This window comes from Pongo pygmaeus, chromosome 6 (assembly GCF_028885625.2).
Source record: "Pongo pygmaeus isolate AG05252 chromosome 6, NHGRI_mPonPyg2-v2.0_pri, whole genome shotgun sequence".
Classification (NCBI taxonomy): domain Eukaryota; kingdom Metazoa; phylum Chordata; class Mammalia; order Primates; family Hominidae; genus Pongo; species Pongo pygmaeus.
Window position 1 is genome coordinate 59,970,044 of NC_072379.2, and position 20,022 is coordinate 59,990,065.

A 20,022-nucleotide genomic window follows, 5' to 3' on the forward strand; every position below is an offset into this window, starting at 1 on the left:
TTGACAAATGGGATCTAATTAAACTAAAGAGCTTCTGCACAGCAAAAGAAACTACCATCACAGTGAACAGGCAACCTACAGAATGGGAGAAAATTTTTGCAATCTACTCATCTGACAAAGGGCTAATATCCAGAATTTACAAAGAACTCAAACAAATTTACAAGAATAAAACAGCCCCATCAAAAAGTGGGTGAAGGATATGAACAGACACTTCTCAAAAGAAGACATTTATGCAGCCAACAGACACATGAAAAAATGCTCATCATCCCTGGCCATCAGAGAAATGCAAATCAAAACCACAATAAGATACCATCTCACACCAGTTAGAATGACGATCATTAAAAAGTCAGGAAACAACAGGTGCTGGAGAGGATGTGGAGAAATAGGAACACTTTTACACTGTTGGTGGGACTGTAAACTAGTTCAACCATTGTGGAAGACAGTGTGGCGGTTCCTCAGGAATCTAGAACTAGAAATACCATTTGACCAGCCATCCCATTACTGGGTATATACCCAAAGGATTATAAATCATGTTGCTATAAAGACACATGCACACGTATGTTTATTGCAGCACTACTCACAATAGCAAAGACTTGGAACCAACCCAAATGTCCAACAACAATAGAGTGGATTAAGAAAATATGGCACATATACACCAGGAATACTATGCAGCCATAAAAAATGATGAGTTCATGTTCTTTGTAGGGACATGGATGAAACTGGAAACCATCATTCTCAGCAAACTATCGCAAGGACAAAAAACCAAACACCACATGTTCTCACTCACAGGTAGGAATTGAACAATGAGAACACTTGGACACAGGAAGGGGAACATCACACACTGGGACCTGTTGTGGGGTGGGGGGAGAGGGGAGGGATAGCATTAGGAGATATACCTAATGTAAATGATGAGTTAATGGGTGCATCACACCAGCATGGCAGATGAATACATATGTAACAAACTTGCGCGTTGTGCACATGTACCCTAGAACTTAAAGTATAATAAAAAAAATTAACAAAAAGTATTTAAAAAAAAGTATATCACTATATATTAGTATACCATTTGTGTTTTTCAACCAAGTATCATGGACATCTTTCTACATTAGTATATATCTTTCCATATTAATACACACAGATCTATAGCATTATTTAGAATGGCTTCATAATGTTCCTCTTGCTGGGCATTTTCCATCTTTCAGTTGTCACAAATGGTATATCAGTGAATATTCTGGCTTATACACCATCATGTCACAGCATTTTAATTTGTAGGATAGATTCTTAGGAGTTGAATTATCAGGGTATTGTCAAATTTTCATCCACAAAGCTGTAATTAAGCTATACTCCCCAAAACAGGGTGAGTGGAGATGCGAGTACCATCTCTTCTTGCCCTCCTCCCTGTTTGATATTCTTAATCTTTGCAGTTTTTGCCAGTCCTATAAGTTAAAAAGTAGTTTTTAGTGAGGTTTATTCATTTGTTTGTTCATTCAGCAAATTTAACAAACACTTCCTGTGTCCCAGGCACTAATCTAGGCTCTAGGCATACAGCAGTGAAGAAGACAGTTGTGGTCTCTGGGCTGTTGGAACTTACTTTTTTTTTTTTTTTTTTTACTTTGGACAGTATGGTCATTTTATTTTATTTTATTTTATTATTATTATACTTTAAGTTTTAGGGTACATGTGCACAATGTGCAGATTAGTTACATATGTATACATGTGCCATGTTGGTCTGCTACACCCATTAACTCGTCATTTAGCATTATGTATATCTCCTAATGCTATCCCTCCCTTCTCCCCCCACCCCACAACAGGCCCCATTGTGTGATGTTCCCCTTCCTGTGTCCATGTGTTCTCATTGTTCAATTCCCACCTATGAGTGAGAACATGCGATGTTTGGTTTTTTGTCCTTGCGATAGTTTGCTGAGAATGATGGTTTCCAGTTTCATCCATGTCCCTACAAAGGACATGAACTCATCATTTTTTATGGCTGCATAGTATTCCATGGTGTATATGTGCCACATTTTCTTAATCCACTCTATCGTTGTTGGACATTTGGGTTGGTTCCAAGTCTTTGCTATTGTGAATAGTGCTGCAATAAACATATGTGTGCATGTATCTTTATAGCAGCATGATTTATAATCCTTTGGGTATATACCCAGTAATGGGATGGCTGGTCAAATGGTATTTCTAGTTCTAGATCCCTGAGGAATCGCCACACTGACTTCCACAATGGTTGAACTAGTTTACAGTCCCACCAACAGTGTAAAAGTGTTCCTATTTCTCCACATCCTCTCCAGCACCTGTTGTTTCCTGACTTTTTAATGATCGTCATTCTAACTGGTGTGAGATGGTATCTCATTGTGGTTTTGATTTGCATTTCTCTGATGGCCAGTGATGATGAGCATTTTTTCATGTGTTTTTTGGCTGCATAAATGTCTTCTTTTGAGAAGTGTCTGTTCATATCCTTTGCCCACTTTTTGATGGGGTTGTTTGTTTTTTTCTTGTAAATTTGTTGGAGTTCATTGTAGATTCTGGATATTAGCCTTTTGTCGGTTTAGTAGGTTGCGAAAATTTTCTCCCAATGTGTAGGTTGCCTGTTCATTCTGATGGTAGTTTCTTTTGCTGTGCAGAAGCTCTTTAGTTTAATTAGATCCCATTTGTCAATTTTGGCTTTTGTTGCCATTGCGTTTGGTGTTTTAGACATGAAGTCCTTGCCCATGCCTATGTCCTGAATGGTAATGCCTAGGTTTTCTTCTAGTCTAATGGAGGTGGGGAGAGCTCGGGAAAGACTACAAATCAATAAACACTCATCTCTTTTCATGTTTATTAAGCTTTGTACTTACTCCATGAATTGCTGGGTTCATATCCTTTACCTGTTTTTCTGTTGACCTGTTTACTTTTTTCTTATTAATTTGTAGTTCATTATCTATTGTGACATCCATGCAAATGTTTTCTCATATAAATACACCTTGAATAAGTCATCATTTGACAAGTTAATGACTGTACCAGTTCTTATCCATGTATGGAATTATAACAGTATACCTGACTTCTTTGGTTGGTGAGAAAGAATTGGACTAAGTCTTAAATTTCCATATTTCAGCATCCTCTGAGGAATTCATAAAAATTATTTTTGTATTTGTAAAAGTACATTAGAACTGTGAGTCTTGTGTGAGACTTGAAGCTATCCAGGTGAAGGGGACTTAATTGAATTAATTTAATTGATAACTTGTTATCAGTATTAAGGTAGATAAAACATTATATATGTAAATTTTGTTTTTCAGTGAGAATGTACATCATGGTCTATTCAGACATGATTTAATTACAGCTGAATTGTTAGAGAAACATGTAATAGGATATCTTATCATAAGATCTTACCATATGTAAATTGACTTGGAATAACTTGTGTTATGCCATTTATTCATATGGAATTTTAGCGGGATGTATATCTTTTGGATTTTAAGTCTTTTTCATATTTTCAAGAGGTCATTGTATATTTCAAATATTTATGAGCAAACTACAGATTCAGAGTTCAGACCATTTTATTGCCTTAGCCTCCTCTGAGGTAACTTCCAGTGCCTTATAGGGCAAATGAGGGAGCACTGAACTGCTCTTGATGTGATGTTCAAGTGTGGCTGAACAGCACTGGTTGTTTCCATGAAGTTACATCAGTTGTTGTGTGTTGTTAGCAATCGTTTTGTTCTGCTCAATATTCCATCAGTTTCTTTTTCAAAGCTTAATTTTGACGTTTCTAATTTGAACTAAATAGTTAAAATTTCTTGGTGAAATTGTTCTGGTAATGACAACTCTTAGTTGGGAGAAAAAGAGACCATGGACGATTGGGCTATGTCAGCTCTGGCAGATCCTGCAGTGAGATAGCCCACACAGTGAACATATTAATGAATTGCCTTTTGATGTCTCACTTATGGTAAATATCAGTTTCTATATTTGTCAGTTGGATTTTTTTTTTTCACATCTTGAATACTTTTTTTTTTCTGCAACGGAGTCTCACTGTGTTGCCCAGACTGGAGTTCTGTGGTGTGATCTTGGCTTGCTGCAACATCTGCCTCCTGTATTCAAGCAATTCTCCCACCTCAGCCTCCAGAGTAGCTGGGATTGCAGGTGTACGCCACCATGCCCTGCTAATTTTTGTATTTTCAGTGGAGAAGGGGTTTCACTATCTTGGCCGGGTTGGTCTCAAACTCTTGACCTCAAGTGATCCACTCGCCTCAGCCTCCCAAAGTGCTGGGATGACAGGCATGAGCCATTGTGCCCGGCTTACTATTTTTAAAATATGCTAAAATCACATAGCTAAATAGGCACTTTTTATATTATACGTTCTGTCCCAATTTTCTTCCTTTTTATTATGTTTCTTCATATTGGTGGTTATAAAGTTTAGAACTGAATGGGAGTGTTAGTAATTGTGAAAGTAGATATTAAGGTGGAATATAAATATAAAGATGACCTCTTTGTTCTTCACGTCTTACGGTTATCTTGCTTCTCATTCTTCTCTCTCCTCATTGGTTTATTGAATCTCTTTATTAGTGGGAAATTGCACCTAATCATGAGCTTCTCAAAGGCAAGGACTGTAGCTATACCTCTTGCTCCATCACAGTGCCTGGCACATAGTGGATGCTCAGTAACTGCCTGATGAATGAACCAACACATGCAGGCAACTGGCTGCTTAATACTGCTTTTTATTATGACAGACTCTCTTTCTCTCTCGAGACTACTGTGAAAGGTGTATTGAATGTTTACAAAATTATTTTAATGACCCCAAAGTTAGGTAGTTATAAATAAAAATCATTAGTTGCACTATCATTTATATTTCGGGGATTTTCCTTCTGTTTTCAGTGTGTACTGATTGCAGAACTGTGTTTTATCTATATATTGATTTTTTTATTTTGCAGTGAACATTAGCTTAGACCATATTTTACAAATCCTGTACACAAAACAAGGTTTTTAAATATACCATTCTGAGCCATATAGATGATTTTGTTTAAAATTATACTTCTACATTTGAAAGAAGTACCCTTGGTGATTTCCATGCACACTCAAGTTTCAGAACACTGCCTTATGATTCCCTTGCTCAAATTCCAGTGAAAAAGACACTCTTGTGACACACTATTTTAGCCTGATATTGTAAATACCACATGAATGTTTATGTCTGTCTCCCTGGCCAGTCTCACAAATGGCTGTTTACAGTTATTCCTCTTTGAAACCAGGGATCAGAAAAAGGATTAAGCATGTGGTATGCTTTTATTTCCATAGTAAGAAGAAAAACTGCTACACATTAACCGTTCTAATATTGAGATTGTAGTATGAATTCTCTAGTAATTTACTCAGTTATATGGATAACAGTGCTTTATAATCCTTTCAGTTACCCAGGTGTACATATGATTACTAGTTCATACTGAAGAGTAGATTCAGGCATTTTATCATTCTCAGTAACATGTTGTTCTGTGGACAGTTTGTGGATACAAAGTAGGTATATGCTTAAAATTTTACAGGCTAGAATTGTCCTGGCACTGAGTTAGAACTTTATAGGCCAGTTGCTGATTTGTTTTTGTGTTAAGATGATCTTCATCCAGGTTTATGTCCCTGCAAAGTCATTAAACTTTGTAAATTGATAAATAAGTGTATTAATTTTACCCCCAGCCTGGCTGCTTGTTAAAGGATATGGCTCTTGACTTAAGCAGCAACATAAAAAGAGTTGTGTTACCTTCTTGCAGAGAATGGAGTTTTTCTTGAGATTTAATATTTACCAGAAGTCTGATCAAGGCAAACAGGATTTTGGAATGATTGTCTGAAAATTGTGCAGGGTGTCTGTTCCTATAGATATTCTATGATCTTATCCTTGAGTTTAACAAAGCTTTTGGGAGTTAGCTGTATACTTGGGCCTCCTCGTTTTGTACTCTGTAGAATTGCTTTTACTGAATTTCACTTTGGCATTAGGCTTTTGGCTCAATATGAATGATGTTATACAAAACAGCCCTATGAAACTTTTATTTTATATACTGTAAAAATGTTATTGAGGACATTGAGAACCATGGGAGAAATTTCTTTCTCATTTCAGTACCAGGAGCCAGAAATAGTTGTGTTTTCTTCCCTGAAGAATGATCTGTATTTATCTTATGGGCAATGGCTCATATAATTTATTGTATTTCTTGCTTCATGTTGGTTGTTAGAAAGCTTATAAGTGAATTTTTGGCCCACTCCTCACAAGTGTAAATGACTTTGTAGTTCCAAGTTGTTTTCTGTTCCACCCTGACTTCTAATTTTGCCTTGATTTTAAAAAATATTGAAATACTAACACAGAAAAGTTGCGAGAATAACACAAAGAGTTCCCATATACCTTTCACCCCAATTCCCCTAACATTAACATTTTTCTATACAGGTATTTGCTTTGCACTCTGCCTCGTCCCCTTCCTTACTCTTCCTTTCTTCTCCGTCTTCCATCCTCCCCCTCCCTGCCACCCTGTGTGTATACACACTGATAGCTCCTGTTTGCTTGTAATTTGCCTCACCAAATGTATCTGTACAAATGCCTGTGAAATGCTTTTTTGGGGGAGAAGGAGGCAGTATATTACTAAATTAACAATAATAATAAGAATGTATGAATTTCATATCTATATTGAAAAAAGAGTTATGGAAAAACCTCTTAGGTGGAAGGAAAACAAATTGTGTGTGTGTCTGTAAGAGAGAGGAGAGAAAGATTGCATACACATGTGTTTTTAGGAAGATGCTTATAATACTTTAAACCAGAGTAGGTACTTTGAATGACAGAAGAGGGAAAATGCCAAGACTTCTTGGTTTAAATAAAAAATTAGATAGTTTCCTTCTTAAATAGAAACAGATATACTATTTACTTATGAAGACTAAAACATTAAGAATGTTTGAGAGCGTATTTGCTTTAGTAATCAAGCTCAATTTAGTAATCAAATAATCAGAGTAGGACTGTGAAATAGAGTGAGAGCCTTAATTCAGCAATTCACCTTCTATTAATAAGTTAGTCATAAAATAATTTCATGTTTGATGGTTTTCAAACTACACATTTGTCACTTATTTTTCTTATTTGTTTATTCATATTAACCACCCCTCAATAATAAGGTTGTTTTGGGAGATGGGAATAGAATGACAATTGTTTATGTACCCGTTATTTTTCTTAAGACAAAAACAAAAGCATGTTTTATTATACTGTACAATGTAGAAGACATTATAACTCTGCATATTCCTATTTCAGATACTTAAGATATAATCTTATGTTATTAATGGCTCTAAACTTTTGTATACAGAATAGGAAAAATAAATTAATAAAAATGAGTTTAAAGAATATCACAAATTATAAAAATGTTACTTATAATCTGAAAATAATTTTTAAAATTTATACCTCAAAATACACAACATAAAGCTGTTGCAAAAGTAAGTAAATCAATGAAAGAATTGTCCTATGGCCTATGTAAAAATAAAGCATAGTTGAGTGGAAAGAAGCTAAAGAATTCAGTCTAAATTATATTCATTTCTTATTTCTATGCAGTTTGCTAGAGGAATCTGCATACAAAAGGAACCTCCTTTTCCTTCCATAAACATCATTTTTCCCATTACTAATTTGTTCCATGTTTGTGTATATGTGTTTTTAAACCAAAATGGAAGTATTTCAAATACATTCTTAAGAAGCAAAATTCACCCAAAATCTTACAGATGAAACAACACCCCACATTTTAAATGTATGGTATGTTGGCTGTGTGCAGTGGCTCACACCTTTAATCCTAGCACTTTGGGAGGCCAAGGTGGGTGGATCAGCTGAGGTCAGGAGTTTGAGACCAGCCTGGCCAACATGGTGAAACCACATCTCTACTACAAATACAAAAATTAGTCGGGCGTGGTAGCACGTGCCTGTAATCCCAGTTACTTGGGAGGCTGAGGCAGTGAAATCGTTGAACCTGGTGGTTGGAGGTTGCAGCGAGCCAAGATCATGCCACCGCACTCCATCCTGGGTGAAAGAGCAAGACTCCATCTCAAGAAAAAAAAAAAAAAAAAAGTATGGTATATTAGGTATACCTATTAGGTATATTAGGTATATGGTATATATGGTATATTAAAATATATTATGTTACACTTAGGGAGCTAATCTTAAATAATGGTGATTGCTTTAATGCCATAGAAAAGTAATTCAGTGATGTTGTCTGACACAGTTTCTATAGATGGCATTCATTTATTCCATCAGCAGTGGAACATAGCATTTCAGAAAATCCGCTTTTGGACAAGTAGACTTAAGGTCCTTGCTCCACTTATTGTGTGTGATCTTGATTCCTGATTGGTAATATAGAGTTAGTAATACTTACCTCTTAGGGTTATGTGATGATGAAGTGAGATGATGACTGGTGTCATCATTTTTACCTAACTCATGGTAAAGGCTCAATAAATGTTAACTGTTGCAGTGCTGATATTTGTAATCATGCCACTTATAGTGCTTTAAAAAAACATATTTAAGCTTATATTGTGGAGATAATAGAAACAGTTGTGTTTCATACAGAGATAGCATAGGTAAGGAAGAAAGAAGTAGGACCTATTATTATTATTGTTATTATTTGAGACAGGGTCTCACTCTGTCACCCAGGCTGGAGTGCAGTGGCACTGTCATATGCGGCCTTGAACTCCTGGACTCAAACTATCCTCCTGCCTTCTGAGTAGCTAGGACTATAGGTGTGAGTTACCATGCCTGGGTAATTAATACATTTTTTATAGAGATGGGGTGTTGCTGTGTTACCTAGGCTGTCTCGAACACCTGGCCTCAAGTGATCCTTCTGCCTCAGCCTCCCAAAGTGCTAGAATTACAGGTGTGAATCACTGCCCCCAGCCGAGGACCTATTATTGTTATTGTTTAAATTTTATACATAATTGTTTGACTTTTAAGATGCCTTCAACGAATTTTCAGTGAAGTTGAGTTTATGTTTCCTAGTTTTCTATTTTGGGTAATATTTAGAAAAGAGCCTGGCACATAATATAGAGTAGTAAAATATTGTTTAATATATGAGTTAAGAACGTTCTTTTTCATTTATGCTAATCTTTATTATGTATAATCTTGTCAATTATATGTTTATGCATCAGATTTGTTTTTGGCCAAATATCTATAACCAGAAAGAAAGTCGTATGGTTAAAAGGTGTTTAACATTCATGTTTTTATTCTAGTGGTTTATATTTTCAGCTTCCTTTTTTTGTGTGTGTATGGAACAATGGACTTGTGGCAAATTTGAGTTGCCTTTTAAAAATACTAGTAGTAATAAGAGACAACATTTCTTAAAGAGTTATCTTAAGCGCTATCCTACTACATCCCCACCGTAACTCTCCATAGTATGCCCTCCTATTATCTACATTGAAAGATTTGAAAACTAAAGCTTAATGAAATCAAGTGACTTGCTAAGTCACAGAGCTGGTAGCTATCCTGCAATTTGAATGTAAATCCAGGGTTTTGAACATGATTCTAAAATGCAGTATCAGTTTGGGGGCGCTTTTGTTGTGGAAAGAGATGCATTAAATTAAAACCCAGTTCATGATTGTATATATTTAATTTTATAATATTTAGAGTCTGAACATTTTGATATATTTAGAATTATATTTTTAACTTAAGGAGAAATGTATTCCATTTTAAGCTTGCATCTCATTTTCTCAAAGTATGTATTATAGACTTTTTAAAAAGGCTATTATTTTTCAGAATTTAATGTTTTACTTGCTACAGAGCAGATGACTAAGATATAGGCCGATAAAGAGTTGCTGAGGAGTTACTTTATGTGGAAGGCAAAATTTGATCTAAATTTTTTATGTGGAATCTAAAGATCCCTTTACTAAAATAGAGAAACACAGAGGGTGCCCTATATTATAAATATATAAACTAGTAGTCTTGTCTCTAAAGTAAAACTTTACTTTTAAATGATTGATTCAGTATATTCATATGCTATCTTCCCTGGAAATAATTGAGAGATTCTTATAAGGTTTTCCACAAATTAATAACTCTAGAATTTTTAGATAAAAACCTTATTTTAAAATTCTATAAGGAACAAGTTTAATATATTTTAACAGTGTGATAACTAGTGGTTTATCGTTAGACCAACGAATCAGAAATCTTAAAGAGATTTTTTTTTCACGTCTACTTTTATGAGAAAGGGACAGCAGTTCTATATTAAAGATTTATCTAAAGAAGCAATCTTCACATATGTAATAAGGCAGTTCAGTTTCTGGTTGTATACCTAAATGTATGTTAAAGTAAAAGAAGCAATTTTAAATGAATGGAGAAGGATAATTGGACTCTGCATCATATAATTCACATATACTATTCATCTGTGACTTTTTGAGCATTATTTTAATGGATGTCGATGAACACAATTGATTTCAGATTTCTTTTCATTATTCTGGAATCTTGCCATTAGAATTTTTCATAGTTTGGTAGATTTCTGTGAAAATTAGTAGCAGCAAGAAAGAAAGGAAGGAAGAAAAAAAGGGAAAGGAGAGGAGAAGAGAGGACAGGGAGGGGAAAGAGGAGCAGAGGGGAGGGAAGAGGAGGAAAAGGAAGGAGAGAAGAAGAGAAGGGAGGAGGAGGAGAGGAGAGGAGGAAAGAAGAGATGTAAAATAGAAGCTTTTGATTGGACTCTGAACAAATGCTTAATCTTTTGGATTATATTCATGAGCATATCTTACATGCATGTAGCTATGATATTAATAGTTATTGTCTTCTTTGGTTCCAGAAAGACCTATTGAAGGCATAGTGAAAATTTCCATTCTAACTCCTTTAGAGTTAATAAAGGCAAATTTGAATTATCCTCATGGTTATTCCGTTTTTGCTTGGTAGCCTTCAAAATGGCCACTTTACAGAGAAGGGAGGAGATTAGCAGATGTTAAACCCTTGAGTTGTAACCTCTGCTTTTACCCCAGTGTAGTCACATAGGCTGCTATATCAGTTTTTAAAGCCTTTTCCCCAAGGCATAACCCTCCTGAGAATTCTATGGTTCTACTAATTGAAAGTTGACCATCTTTATGTCAAAGCATGGTGTGAGCTTTTTTGTTTTTGTTTTTCTTAAAAGAAATATCATGATAGGCTTAGAGATCGCCAGTACTAGTATATTCATTGGTGAATCTCTTCTGAAGAAAGTAATAGTGCTACGATGAGAAAACAAGCTTTTTGAAAAGACTATGCTAAAGTAACAAAATTAGTCCTCTTTTAGAGTTACGGCAGTGATTATTGTTTGAGATACCTGTTGAATATATAATATTTTCCTTTTGCTACTAAAAATACTGATGAACAGATTTGAAATTCCAAATTTCCCACATGGAGGGGAGAATTATTCAAATATGAAAAATATTTAATTTATGTATTTATTTCTCTCACACATATTCGAGGCCAAGGTTCTAGCTGAATATTAAACTTTTTAAATGACATAAAATAGTTCTATGCTAGATGTAAAAGAAGTTACTAGTTGTTCTACAAAAAATATGTTGTGAGCAATTTCCACATTTGATATAATTGAAACTTCAATCTAATCTTGGACTTTGACCATTTGCTACTGAAAGTACAAGAAAAATATTAGTGTGGATATATTTCATGAAGTCCTGGAATTGGGAGGGCTTTGGAAATGATTGAACCTATTTTTTTCAGGTTTTAAAAGAAGAAATTGAGTCCAGAGAGGCTCAGTGACATGTTTAAGGTTAAAAAAAAAAAAAAAAAAAAAAAGTATAGAACTCAGATCACATTACAGACTTCTTTAACCTGTGCCATGGATTTTGAAGTCAGTATCCATGTAAATCTAAGCTTCTGGATATGTGCTGCACCACTAAAACATTTTATTTAATATTTATATCCAAGTTAAGTGTAGGTTTCTTTCCTTTGTGGGTGCGTCGTCTTATTTTGTTTTGGTTCTTTGTTTACTTTGCAGATATGCTAGTGAATTTTTGTACTTAAAACCTATTAGAATAAGAAACAAAGTGTCTGCATCCCTGCATCTTTGTATCTATTACATAATTTCTAGAAACAGGGAAAATAGCTTCTAAGTTTATGTGTGCAATTATAAAGTAAAGTGTAATTAAACTGCACTTGTGGAATGATGAGTTCTGAGCCAGTCACAGCTCTGGGAACTGAGGCTTTTTTATGGACTATTTCCTAAAGCTAAGTACTAAATGTACCCTTCAACCAAAAATGTCACTAAGATAGTGGACATCAACTGGAAGGATAGTGGAAGCAAAACAGAAAGCATTTCTCCACCTTTATACAAAATTACAATGCATTGGGATTATATTGGTATTACGACATACTGGCACCTGAAAATGTACGTTCATTCTGTTTGCCACTTCTTAAGAAAAATGAACTAGAACTGGAGAAGCTAATCTAGATAATAAAATAACCACTAGTGGATAGGTGAGAGTATCACCTTCATGAAATGAAATAATATTTTTGGAGAATCAAAGCCTAATATATGTTTCAAATATGAAGCAATCATTAAGTGGGTAAATACTTTTTTTAAAAAATAGGTCTATTGTCGAGGCATGGTGGCTCATGCCTATAATACCAGGACTTTGGGAGGCCAAGGTGGGCAGATCACTTGATCCCAGTAATTTGAGATCAGCCTGGGCAACATGGCGAAACCTTGTCTCTACAAAACATACAAAAGTTAGCCAGGCATGGTGTTGTGCGCCTATAATCCCAGCTACTCAGGAGGCTGAGGTGGGAGGATCGCTTGAGCCCAGAAGGCAGAGGCTGCAGTAACAAAATCATGCCACTGCACTCCAGCCTGGGCTGCATTTTTGGTAGTTTACTACATGAGTTTAGAAGAGATAAAATGAAGCACTATCTCCCCCCAGGAGGTGGCCAATTTATGGAACTCAGTATCCCAACTATTAGGTGAAAATGAATAATTCTAAAAGGTTTAGATAAACTTGTAGATGCTTTATTTATATGAATTGTCAGGAAAAAATATATGGTTGTATGGTTGAAAAGTTTATTCTTTACTTTTTGGAGTTCAGGGAAAACAGTCACATCATGTGGTGACACAGAATATTTAACTAAATGGACCAACATCTTGACTCAGAGTGAAAATTCTTACAAATAAAAACAATCTTTTAAAAAGTATCTTTCCTTTCTTTTCCAATATGAGGGAAGAGGAAACTTTAGTCGGGTATAGGTGGTAGGAAAAATTACCCTGTGTGAAAGCTTGGTGTTCATGTTGAAAACTGTATAAATGCCAACTAGAAAAGGGAAAATTGAAGGGAGCAAAAGGTGAAGCTCAGAAACCTAGTCGTAATTTTGCACAAAGTCTAGATTAAACAACCAAAAAAGTGTGCACATATTAGTGTAATGAAGCCAATAATATGATGATTTAGTGATGATAAAATAGTAAAAATAAGACTTTGGATTCCTTAGAAGTCTAGCATTTAAATTGATCACCAAAGTTGCATATCAAAAAATAAAAATGATAATAAAAACATGTCTATTTTGAAAATGTCTCTGAATCATTGCACTTTGGTAATGATGTCTCATACTGTCTTAGAAAAATTAATTCATTTAAAGAGGTATCAGACTGGGATATAGTGTGTGTGTGTTTGTGTGTGTGTGTGTGTGTATGTGTAACATGTATCAGGCAGGAGTCTATTAGGAGACACATCAATGTTAGGGAAGACCCTGGAATATAGTGTGTTGAGACACCCAATGCTGGACAAAATTGTGAATCAACATTTGTTCATTTAGATTTGAGAAATCTAAATAAAAAAGAAAGGACCATTAGACCTCCCATTCTCCTCAACTCTAGCTCTTTCTCTCTCTCCCCCAACTCTCTCTCTCACCCCCATTCGCTTGCCTACTCAAGGGACTTGCATGCTGTTCTAGGCCTTGTCTTCTGAGTGAAGCTTCTGTGATCTAGACACATTTTTCTACTTTTCTTTGTCCTAAATACAGTAATGCAATTGTCTACCCTGTTAATGCCAAGACTGGATTTAGACCTGACCAAACTAACACCTGAAATGTCACTAAATGATACTTCCTACCACAGACTTCATATTTTTCTCTGAAATTGAAGTAACTACTATTTTTCTTTTTGAAATAATTATTTTTAATTGTTAACATAAAACTTATTTCTTAAGTATATTACAGGCATTTGAACATTCCAGTGTTTTTCATCCTAGATTCAAGAAAAAAAAAGATAAAGTAATAGTTTAATAAAATCACCAAGAGTGAGTAATACCTTAGTTTTAAGGTAATTTGTTATCAATTTTTATACTTTGTATCTCTTCTCTGCTTTTAAAATTCTAGTATCCATACCTGAAGCTTGCTGTACTATGTCTACAATATACACTGTTTGTTTTTAAGGCAAAAGCTTTAAGGCACATTCTAGAATTCTTGAGTTATCTTTTAGAATCAGTTACCTTATGAATAATATATCAACCTAACTATAGGGAAATTTGGATTTCACTATTGCCTTTTTCCCCGAATTGCTGGGAATATAGGCACTTGATACTTGTTTATTTGAATTCATTGTGACCTTGTTACCATTTTGAATGCTTCAGATTCTCAAATTGCACGTTGGAAGAAGACCCATTCCTTGCTCAGTTGTCCTTGTAGGGTGTTGATTTTAATGTCTAATATTTTGAGCTGCTTTAGAAAAGTAGGATTATCATATAAGAAATACGTACTCATTTTATAAAAGGAAAACGAGTCTTTCTCAGTATATACCTTACTTTTTCAGGCACTGAAAGTTTGTGGCCACTTAAGCAAGCCCATGTAATAAATTCCTGTAGCATAGTCTAGTCCCTAACATATGGGTTAATTTTTGTTCTCCCCTTAGGATATACTTTTTTCATTAACCACTTTCACTTAAGTAAAGGGAAATCTTTTAACTGCTTTAGAAGTAGCTACAATGCTTAACTTGTATAGTTGCTGAATCATGCTTTTTCCTGTCTTTCATTTCCGATTAACTTTCTCTGAGCAACATAGTCTTATATTTACATTAGCATCCATTCACTTGAACTAGTAGTTACAGTTATAGTAACATATAACAATATTTAACTGTAATAGGTAATGAAAGCTAACATTTACTGAATGCCTACTATGTGCAAAGGACTAAAACCCAGTGCAAAACTTTTTTTTAGGACAAGGTTTGAATTTTAATAGTGAAGCTGAGAATATGATTGTGAATTCACCGGAATGTTGTATAATTGGCTGTGTTGCATAGTGAGATAACGTAATTGCGGTGTATGGTAAACATGTGGCAGCTCTTTGTTGTTGCCTGGCAGATAGGCTTACATTAGCCTTAATTTCCTTTTCTTCATGTATCATTATGCCTGTATTTTTATAGTCTTGTTTCTTTGTACCAATCTGAATCTTCCTAAATGTCAGTAGCGTTAATCATTGTAGGTATAGTGATATGAGGTCTAAATGATGTGAGAATTCATATTTTTTTAAAAGGAAATTACTACTTTTTTATATATTATAACAGATTTTCCATCCCTGCCATCGGAAAATATTGTCCATATGCTCATGGTGATATACAAACCAAATGGTTCTTCTGAAAATTTAAAAATCTAAAGTATTTACAGGGATTGCTATTAGTGTACTTTTGTGTTTTAAAGAATTCACATGGCTATTAAGCAAATCCTGGGTATTGGACAAACAGCAATAAAGGTTTAGAAAAATGAAATTTCAGTTAAAAAAAATGTACTCCCCCACTCCCCAGGGAAGAAATTAAAGATTTTATATTAGAAACATGAATTTAGAATTCAGAACAAGTATTGCTTATAACATCACATTTTATTGTGATGTATCAGGTGGAAATTTAGTCAACATTTTTCTTAAAGCAAAAGACTCAGGCTATGTGTATATTGAACGCTAGTAAATTCTAATTTCCCTTCTCCTTTTCCTTTTCCCCCCACTTCCTCTCCCCTCTCCCTTCTTCCCATCTCTCTCTGTCTCCTTTTTGACCAGTAACATTTTAGAGTTGAAAGCTATGCTAAAGGTACCCATTTCTTTTCAGAATAATTTAACTTTTCTTCTTAAGATTTTGTGAACATCCATTCCTTATGTAAAGAGCATTTATTATGCCCAATGGAAGTGAGAGGGTTGTGGGACTACCCCTTAATGAGACCAAATCATACCACAGTTATCCACTTTAGTTTAGTGGTTGACCAGGACTTGTTTACATAGATAAGATTTCTGTTTGTAATTTTTGTTTTATGTACAAAATACTATAATAAATAATTTATACCTTTATATGTACCAAGTTTATTTTGAAAAAAATAAACTGAATACATTTATTGAGCAGCTATTAAAATATGTACACTGACTTTCCCTAAAATTTCATATACATTTCAAAATCAGGGCTCTATTTTAAATATGTTTTAATGATTCTGTGTTGTTTACTGGGTGAAATTGATCCACCAAGGAGCTGAAATTAGTGCTTTAATTTTAAGCTTTATTTCTTAAGAAAAAATATCCATGACTTTATCACTACTGTGATCCCCATGGTATTAAAAAAAAAAACTGGTAAAATTAGGTGATGAGTTTGTATATAATAAACTTCCTATCAAACCCATTCTTTTTTTTAATTTTTAATTTTTGTGGGTACATAATAGGCAAATTTATGGGGCATATTATATGTTTTGATACAGGCATACAATGCATGATAATCACATCAGGATAAATGAGGTATCCATCACCTCAACCACTTATTCTTTCTTTGTGTTGCAAAGAATCCAATTATATTTGTTTAGTTATTTCATTTTATTCATTTATTTATTTAGAGACAGGGTCTCACTCTATTACCCAGGCTGGAGCACAGTGGCACGATCATGGCTCACTGCAGCCTTGACCTCTTGGGAGATCCTCCCACCTCAGATCCCCTTCCCCCAACCTCTACCCTCCATCTCCACTGGCTGAGACTGCAGGCGCATATACCACTACACCCAGTTATTTTTATTTCTAAATTTTTCGTAGAGATGGGGGTCTCATTGTGTTTCCCAAGCTGGTGTCAAACTCCTGGGCTCAAGCGACCCTCCTTCCTTAGCCTCCCAAAGTGCTGGGATTGTAGGCATGAGCCATTGCACCCGGCCACTTAGTTATTTTAAAATGTACAATAAATTATTGTTGACTATGGTCACTCTGTTGTGCTATCAAATACTAGATCTTATTCATTCTAATTACATGTTTGTACTCAAACACATTTTCTATCCTAAGCTGTACTGAAACTATTTCCACTGGATGTATTCCATACAAACTTTCTTTTGATTGGTTGTTTTCACTTGCTAGAGTTCTAGTAAAATGCTGAGGATAACTATTATATTTCTTTTCTTTTCTGTTTTCTTTTTTTTCTTTTTTTTTTCCCAGGCTTGATTGCAATGGCGTGATCTTGGCTCACTGCAACCTCTGCCTCCTGGGTTCGAGCAATTCTCCTGCGTCAGCTCCCAAGGAGCTGGGATTACAGGCACCCGCCACCATGCCCGGCTAATTTATTTTGTAGTTTTAGTAGAGACCGGGTTTCACTATGTTGGCCAGGCTGGTCTCGAACTCCTGTCCTCAAGTGATCCTCCCGCCTCGGCCTCCAAAAGTGCTGGGATTACAAGCATGAGCCACTGCGCCCGGCAGATAACTATTATATTTCTAATGAAGTTTATAAAAATATTGAACACCTGTAAAATTGAATAACCTATAATCCATGACCGTGAATATACAATTTCTAATCAACTTAACTTTTGCTTGATTTAAAAACTTTTTTTAGGGATCCGGTATTTGTTTATAATAGTTTTAGCAGATCTATCTAGTTTTAGACTCTTAAATGCCCTATAAAAACCTAAAGCATACTCACTCAGTGGAATGTCCGTAAGATTTCTCTGAATACAAACACAGAGAATATTTGCTGTGGGCTCAGAGAAACAAGTTTCAGCATTTGATTCTAGGGGAAAAGCATTTTATGTTTTAGTTGGTAGGAATAGGGATTATGCAGGTAAGAGTCAATATGTACTGAAATTTTTAAAGAATTAACTCAATATAAATATAAAGAAGCTATGATTTATTTGAAATTCTTAACCTGTCTTTCAGGGATTTATTGCATTTTTTTATAATAGTTTCTCAGTCCTGTATTTTGGGAGGCTATATTAACATAGGAGTAGAGAACTTTTTTTTTTTTTTTTCAACTTTTGAGACTTTTAGGAGGAATAGAGGGGATTAATCTTGGGAATGGATCTGAAACAAGGCTAATAGACTTAGATTTAAACAATTTCAGTAATTAAAAGCACACTGAATCTAATGAGATCTGGCACTTGTTTTTTCTGAAATGGATTACCCACTGCTGTTTTTTTTTCTCTCCCCAACTTCTTATAGGAGCCCAGTTTCCTCCAATTGCAGCACAAGACCTTCCTTTTGTTCTAAAGGCTGGCTACCTTGAAAAACGCAGAAAAGGTAAACTTAAGGTTCTAATGAAAAATGTAAAAATAGTTTCATCCTTAGATAGAACATGTTTGTAGTATACATGTGGAGGCAGTATTCCTTTTAGGTGATTAAAGAGTTTAAAGATTGTAAGAAAATCTGGATGACATTATCCAAACCACAAAATATAGCTCTTAGCTTTAAATAATTTTTAATACGAAAACATTAGGTTAGGTTTTTAGTTGTCAACCTTGGTTATTTGTAAATGACTCAGGAGCTGTTTCCTGCCTCTCAAAGGAAAGCTGCAGGCCATGACTGTATTCTCAAAGGTGGGATTTCTCACCAGTATCTCACTGGGCTGAGCAGCAGGTTCTCCTGTGCCCAAACTGGCATGCACCATGGTTCAGATCAAGCCTGGCATTTTGTCTGCCATTTTCTATTATTCATTTCAGTGTTCCTCTCCATTGGCTATGATAATTGGGAGTTGACCATATGGTCTCACTCTTTCAACACCTATATTTAATGGAAATGAAATATGGAGGTGGTTTTACAATATGAGAAATGAAAAGCAGACAGTCTTTTCATTACCATTCTGCTTATCTCTCTTGTAGTCCCTTTGGGCCTTTCTATTTATATTTCATTTTGCTTTTCTTAGCTTTCTTAGCTGAATTTTAAAACTGAAAGAGATAACAGAAATAATCTAGGTTAGCTCCTCCCCTTCTTTTTATAACAGATGAGAAAATGAGACCCAGATGGATCAATTATCTCAAGATTGTATAGTCAGATGCCTTTTTGACTGTCCCTGTCAGAAAACTTTGTTAGCCATGCTGTTGATCCCATAAGTATGGCAGCCCCATAGCTACTTTACTTTATTCCCTTTAGCTTTGTTGGTTTGTTGTTGTTTGGTTTTTTGTCTCTTGGAAAAGAAGATACAAATTAGTCACACAATGTTAGAGCTCAGAGGAATCTTAGAAATCATATTAATTAACTTTTTCTTTTACAGTAAGGAAATGGCCTTACATTTTCCCCTCTTTATTGCAGATCACAGCTTTCTGGGATTTGAATGGCAGAAACGGTGGTGTGCTCTCAGTAAAACAGTATTCTATTATTATGGAAGTGATAAAGGTAATGTTGGTGTTCAATTATATCAACTACTATTGCATAAGAATTTTTTGGCCATCCCTTCCCCCTCTTTTGGGTACAAAGTAAACTGAAGACAAACAAATAATAGCTGAGAATTATAACAATTATAATCTGACTAATTTATGATTCATTTCATTATTTGACAAATGCTCCAAATACCAGAATGCCCTCAGAGCTAAAACAATTGTGTTGTATTGAATTAGAAAAGAGAGTTAAATAACTTTAATCTGTGTGGCCTTTCACCTTAGGGAATATTTATTATCCAGCCTACTGTTGTAGAATTTCTGGAAAAGTTAAGAACATAGGGTTGTGAGAGTTTCAATGGCAGAAAATAGATTATTTTTCTTAAATATTTTAAAATAAAATTAGATAAAATTAAATATGAACAGCACCTTTCTGAGCTCCCTTTACAGATTTAAGGAATAACAGCAAACATGTACATAGAATTTACTATATACTGGGCACCATTCTAAGCACTTTGTCTAAGT

General features: G+C 34.8%; 1 protein-coding gene across 3 annotated transcripts in view; it reads left to right on the forward strand.

Moving 5' to 3' along the window:
• The window catches only part of SKAP2 (src kinase associated phosphoprotein 2), a 274,043-nt gene that overhangs the window by 182,789 nt on the left and 71,232 nt on the right, over positions 1-20,022 (forward strand). For all 3 annotated transcript variants that reach the window (XM_063667455.1, XM_054495186.2, XM_063667456.1), the window contains 2 exons: positions 18,347-18,424; positions 19,433-19,516. In XM_063667455.1, coding sequence (XP_063523525.1) covers positions 18,347-18,424; positions 19,433-19,516 — 162 coding nt within the window. The remainder of the gene's footprint in view (positions 1-18,346; positions 18,425-19,432; positions 19,517-20,022) is intronic.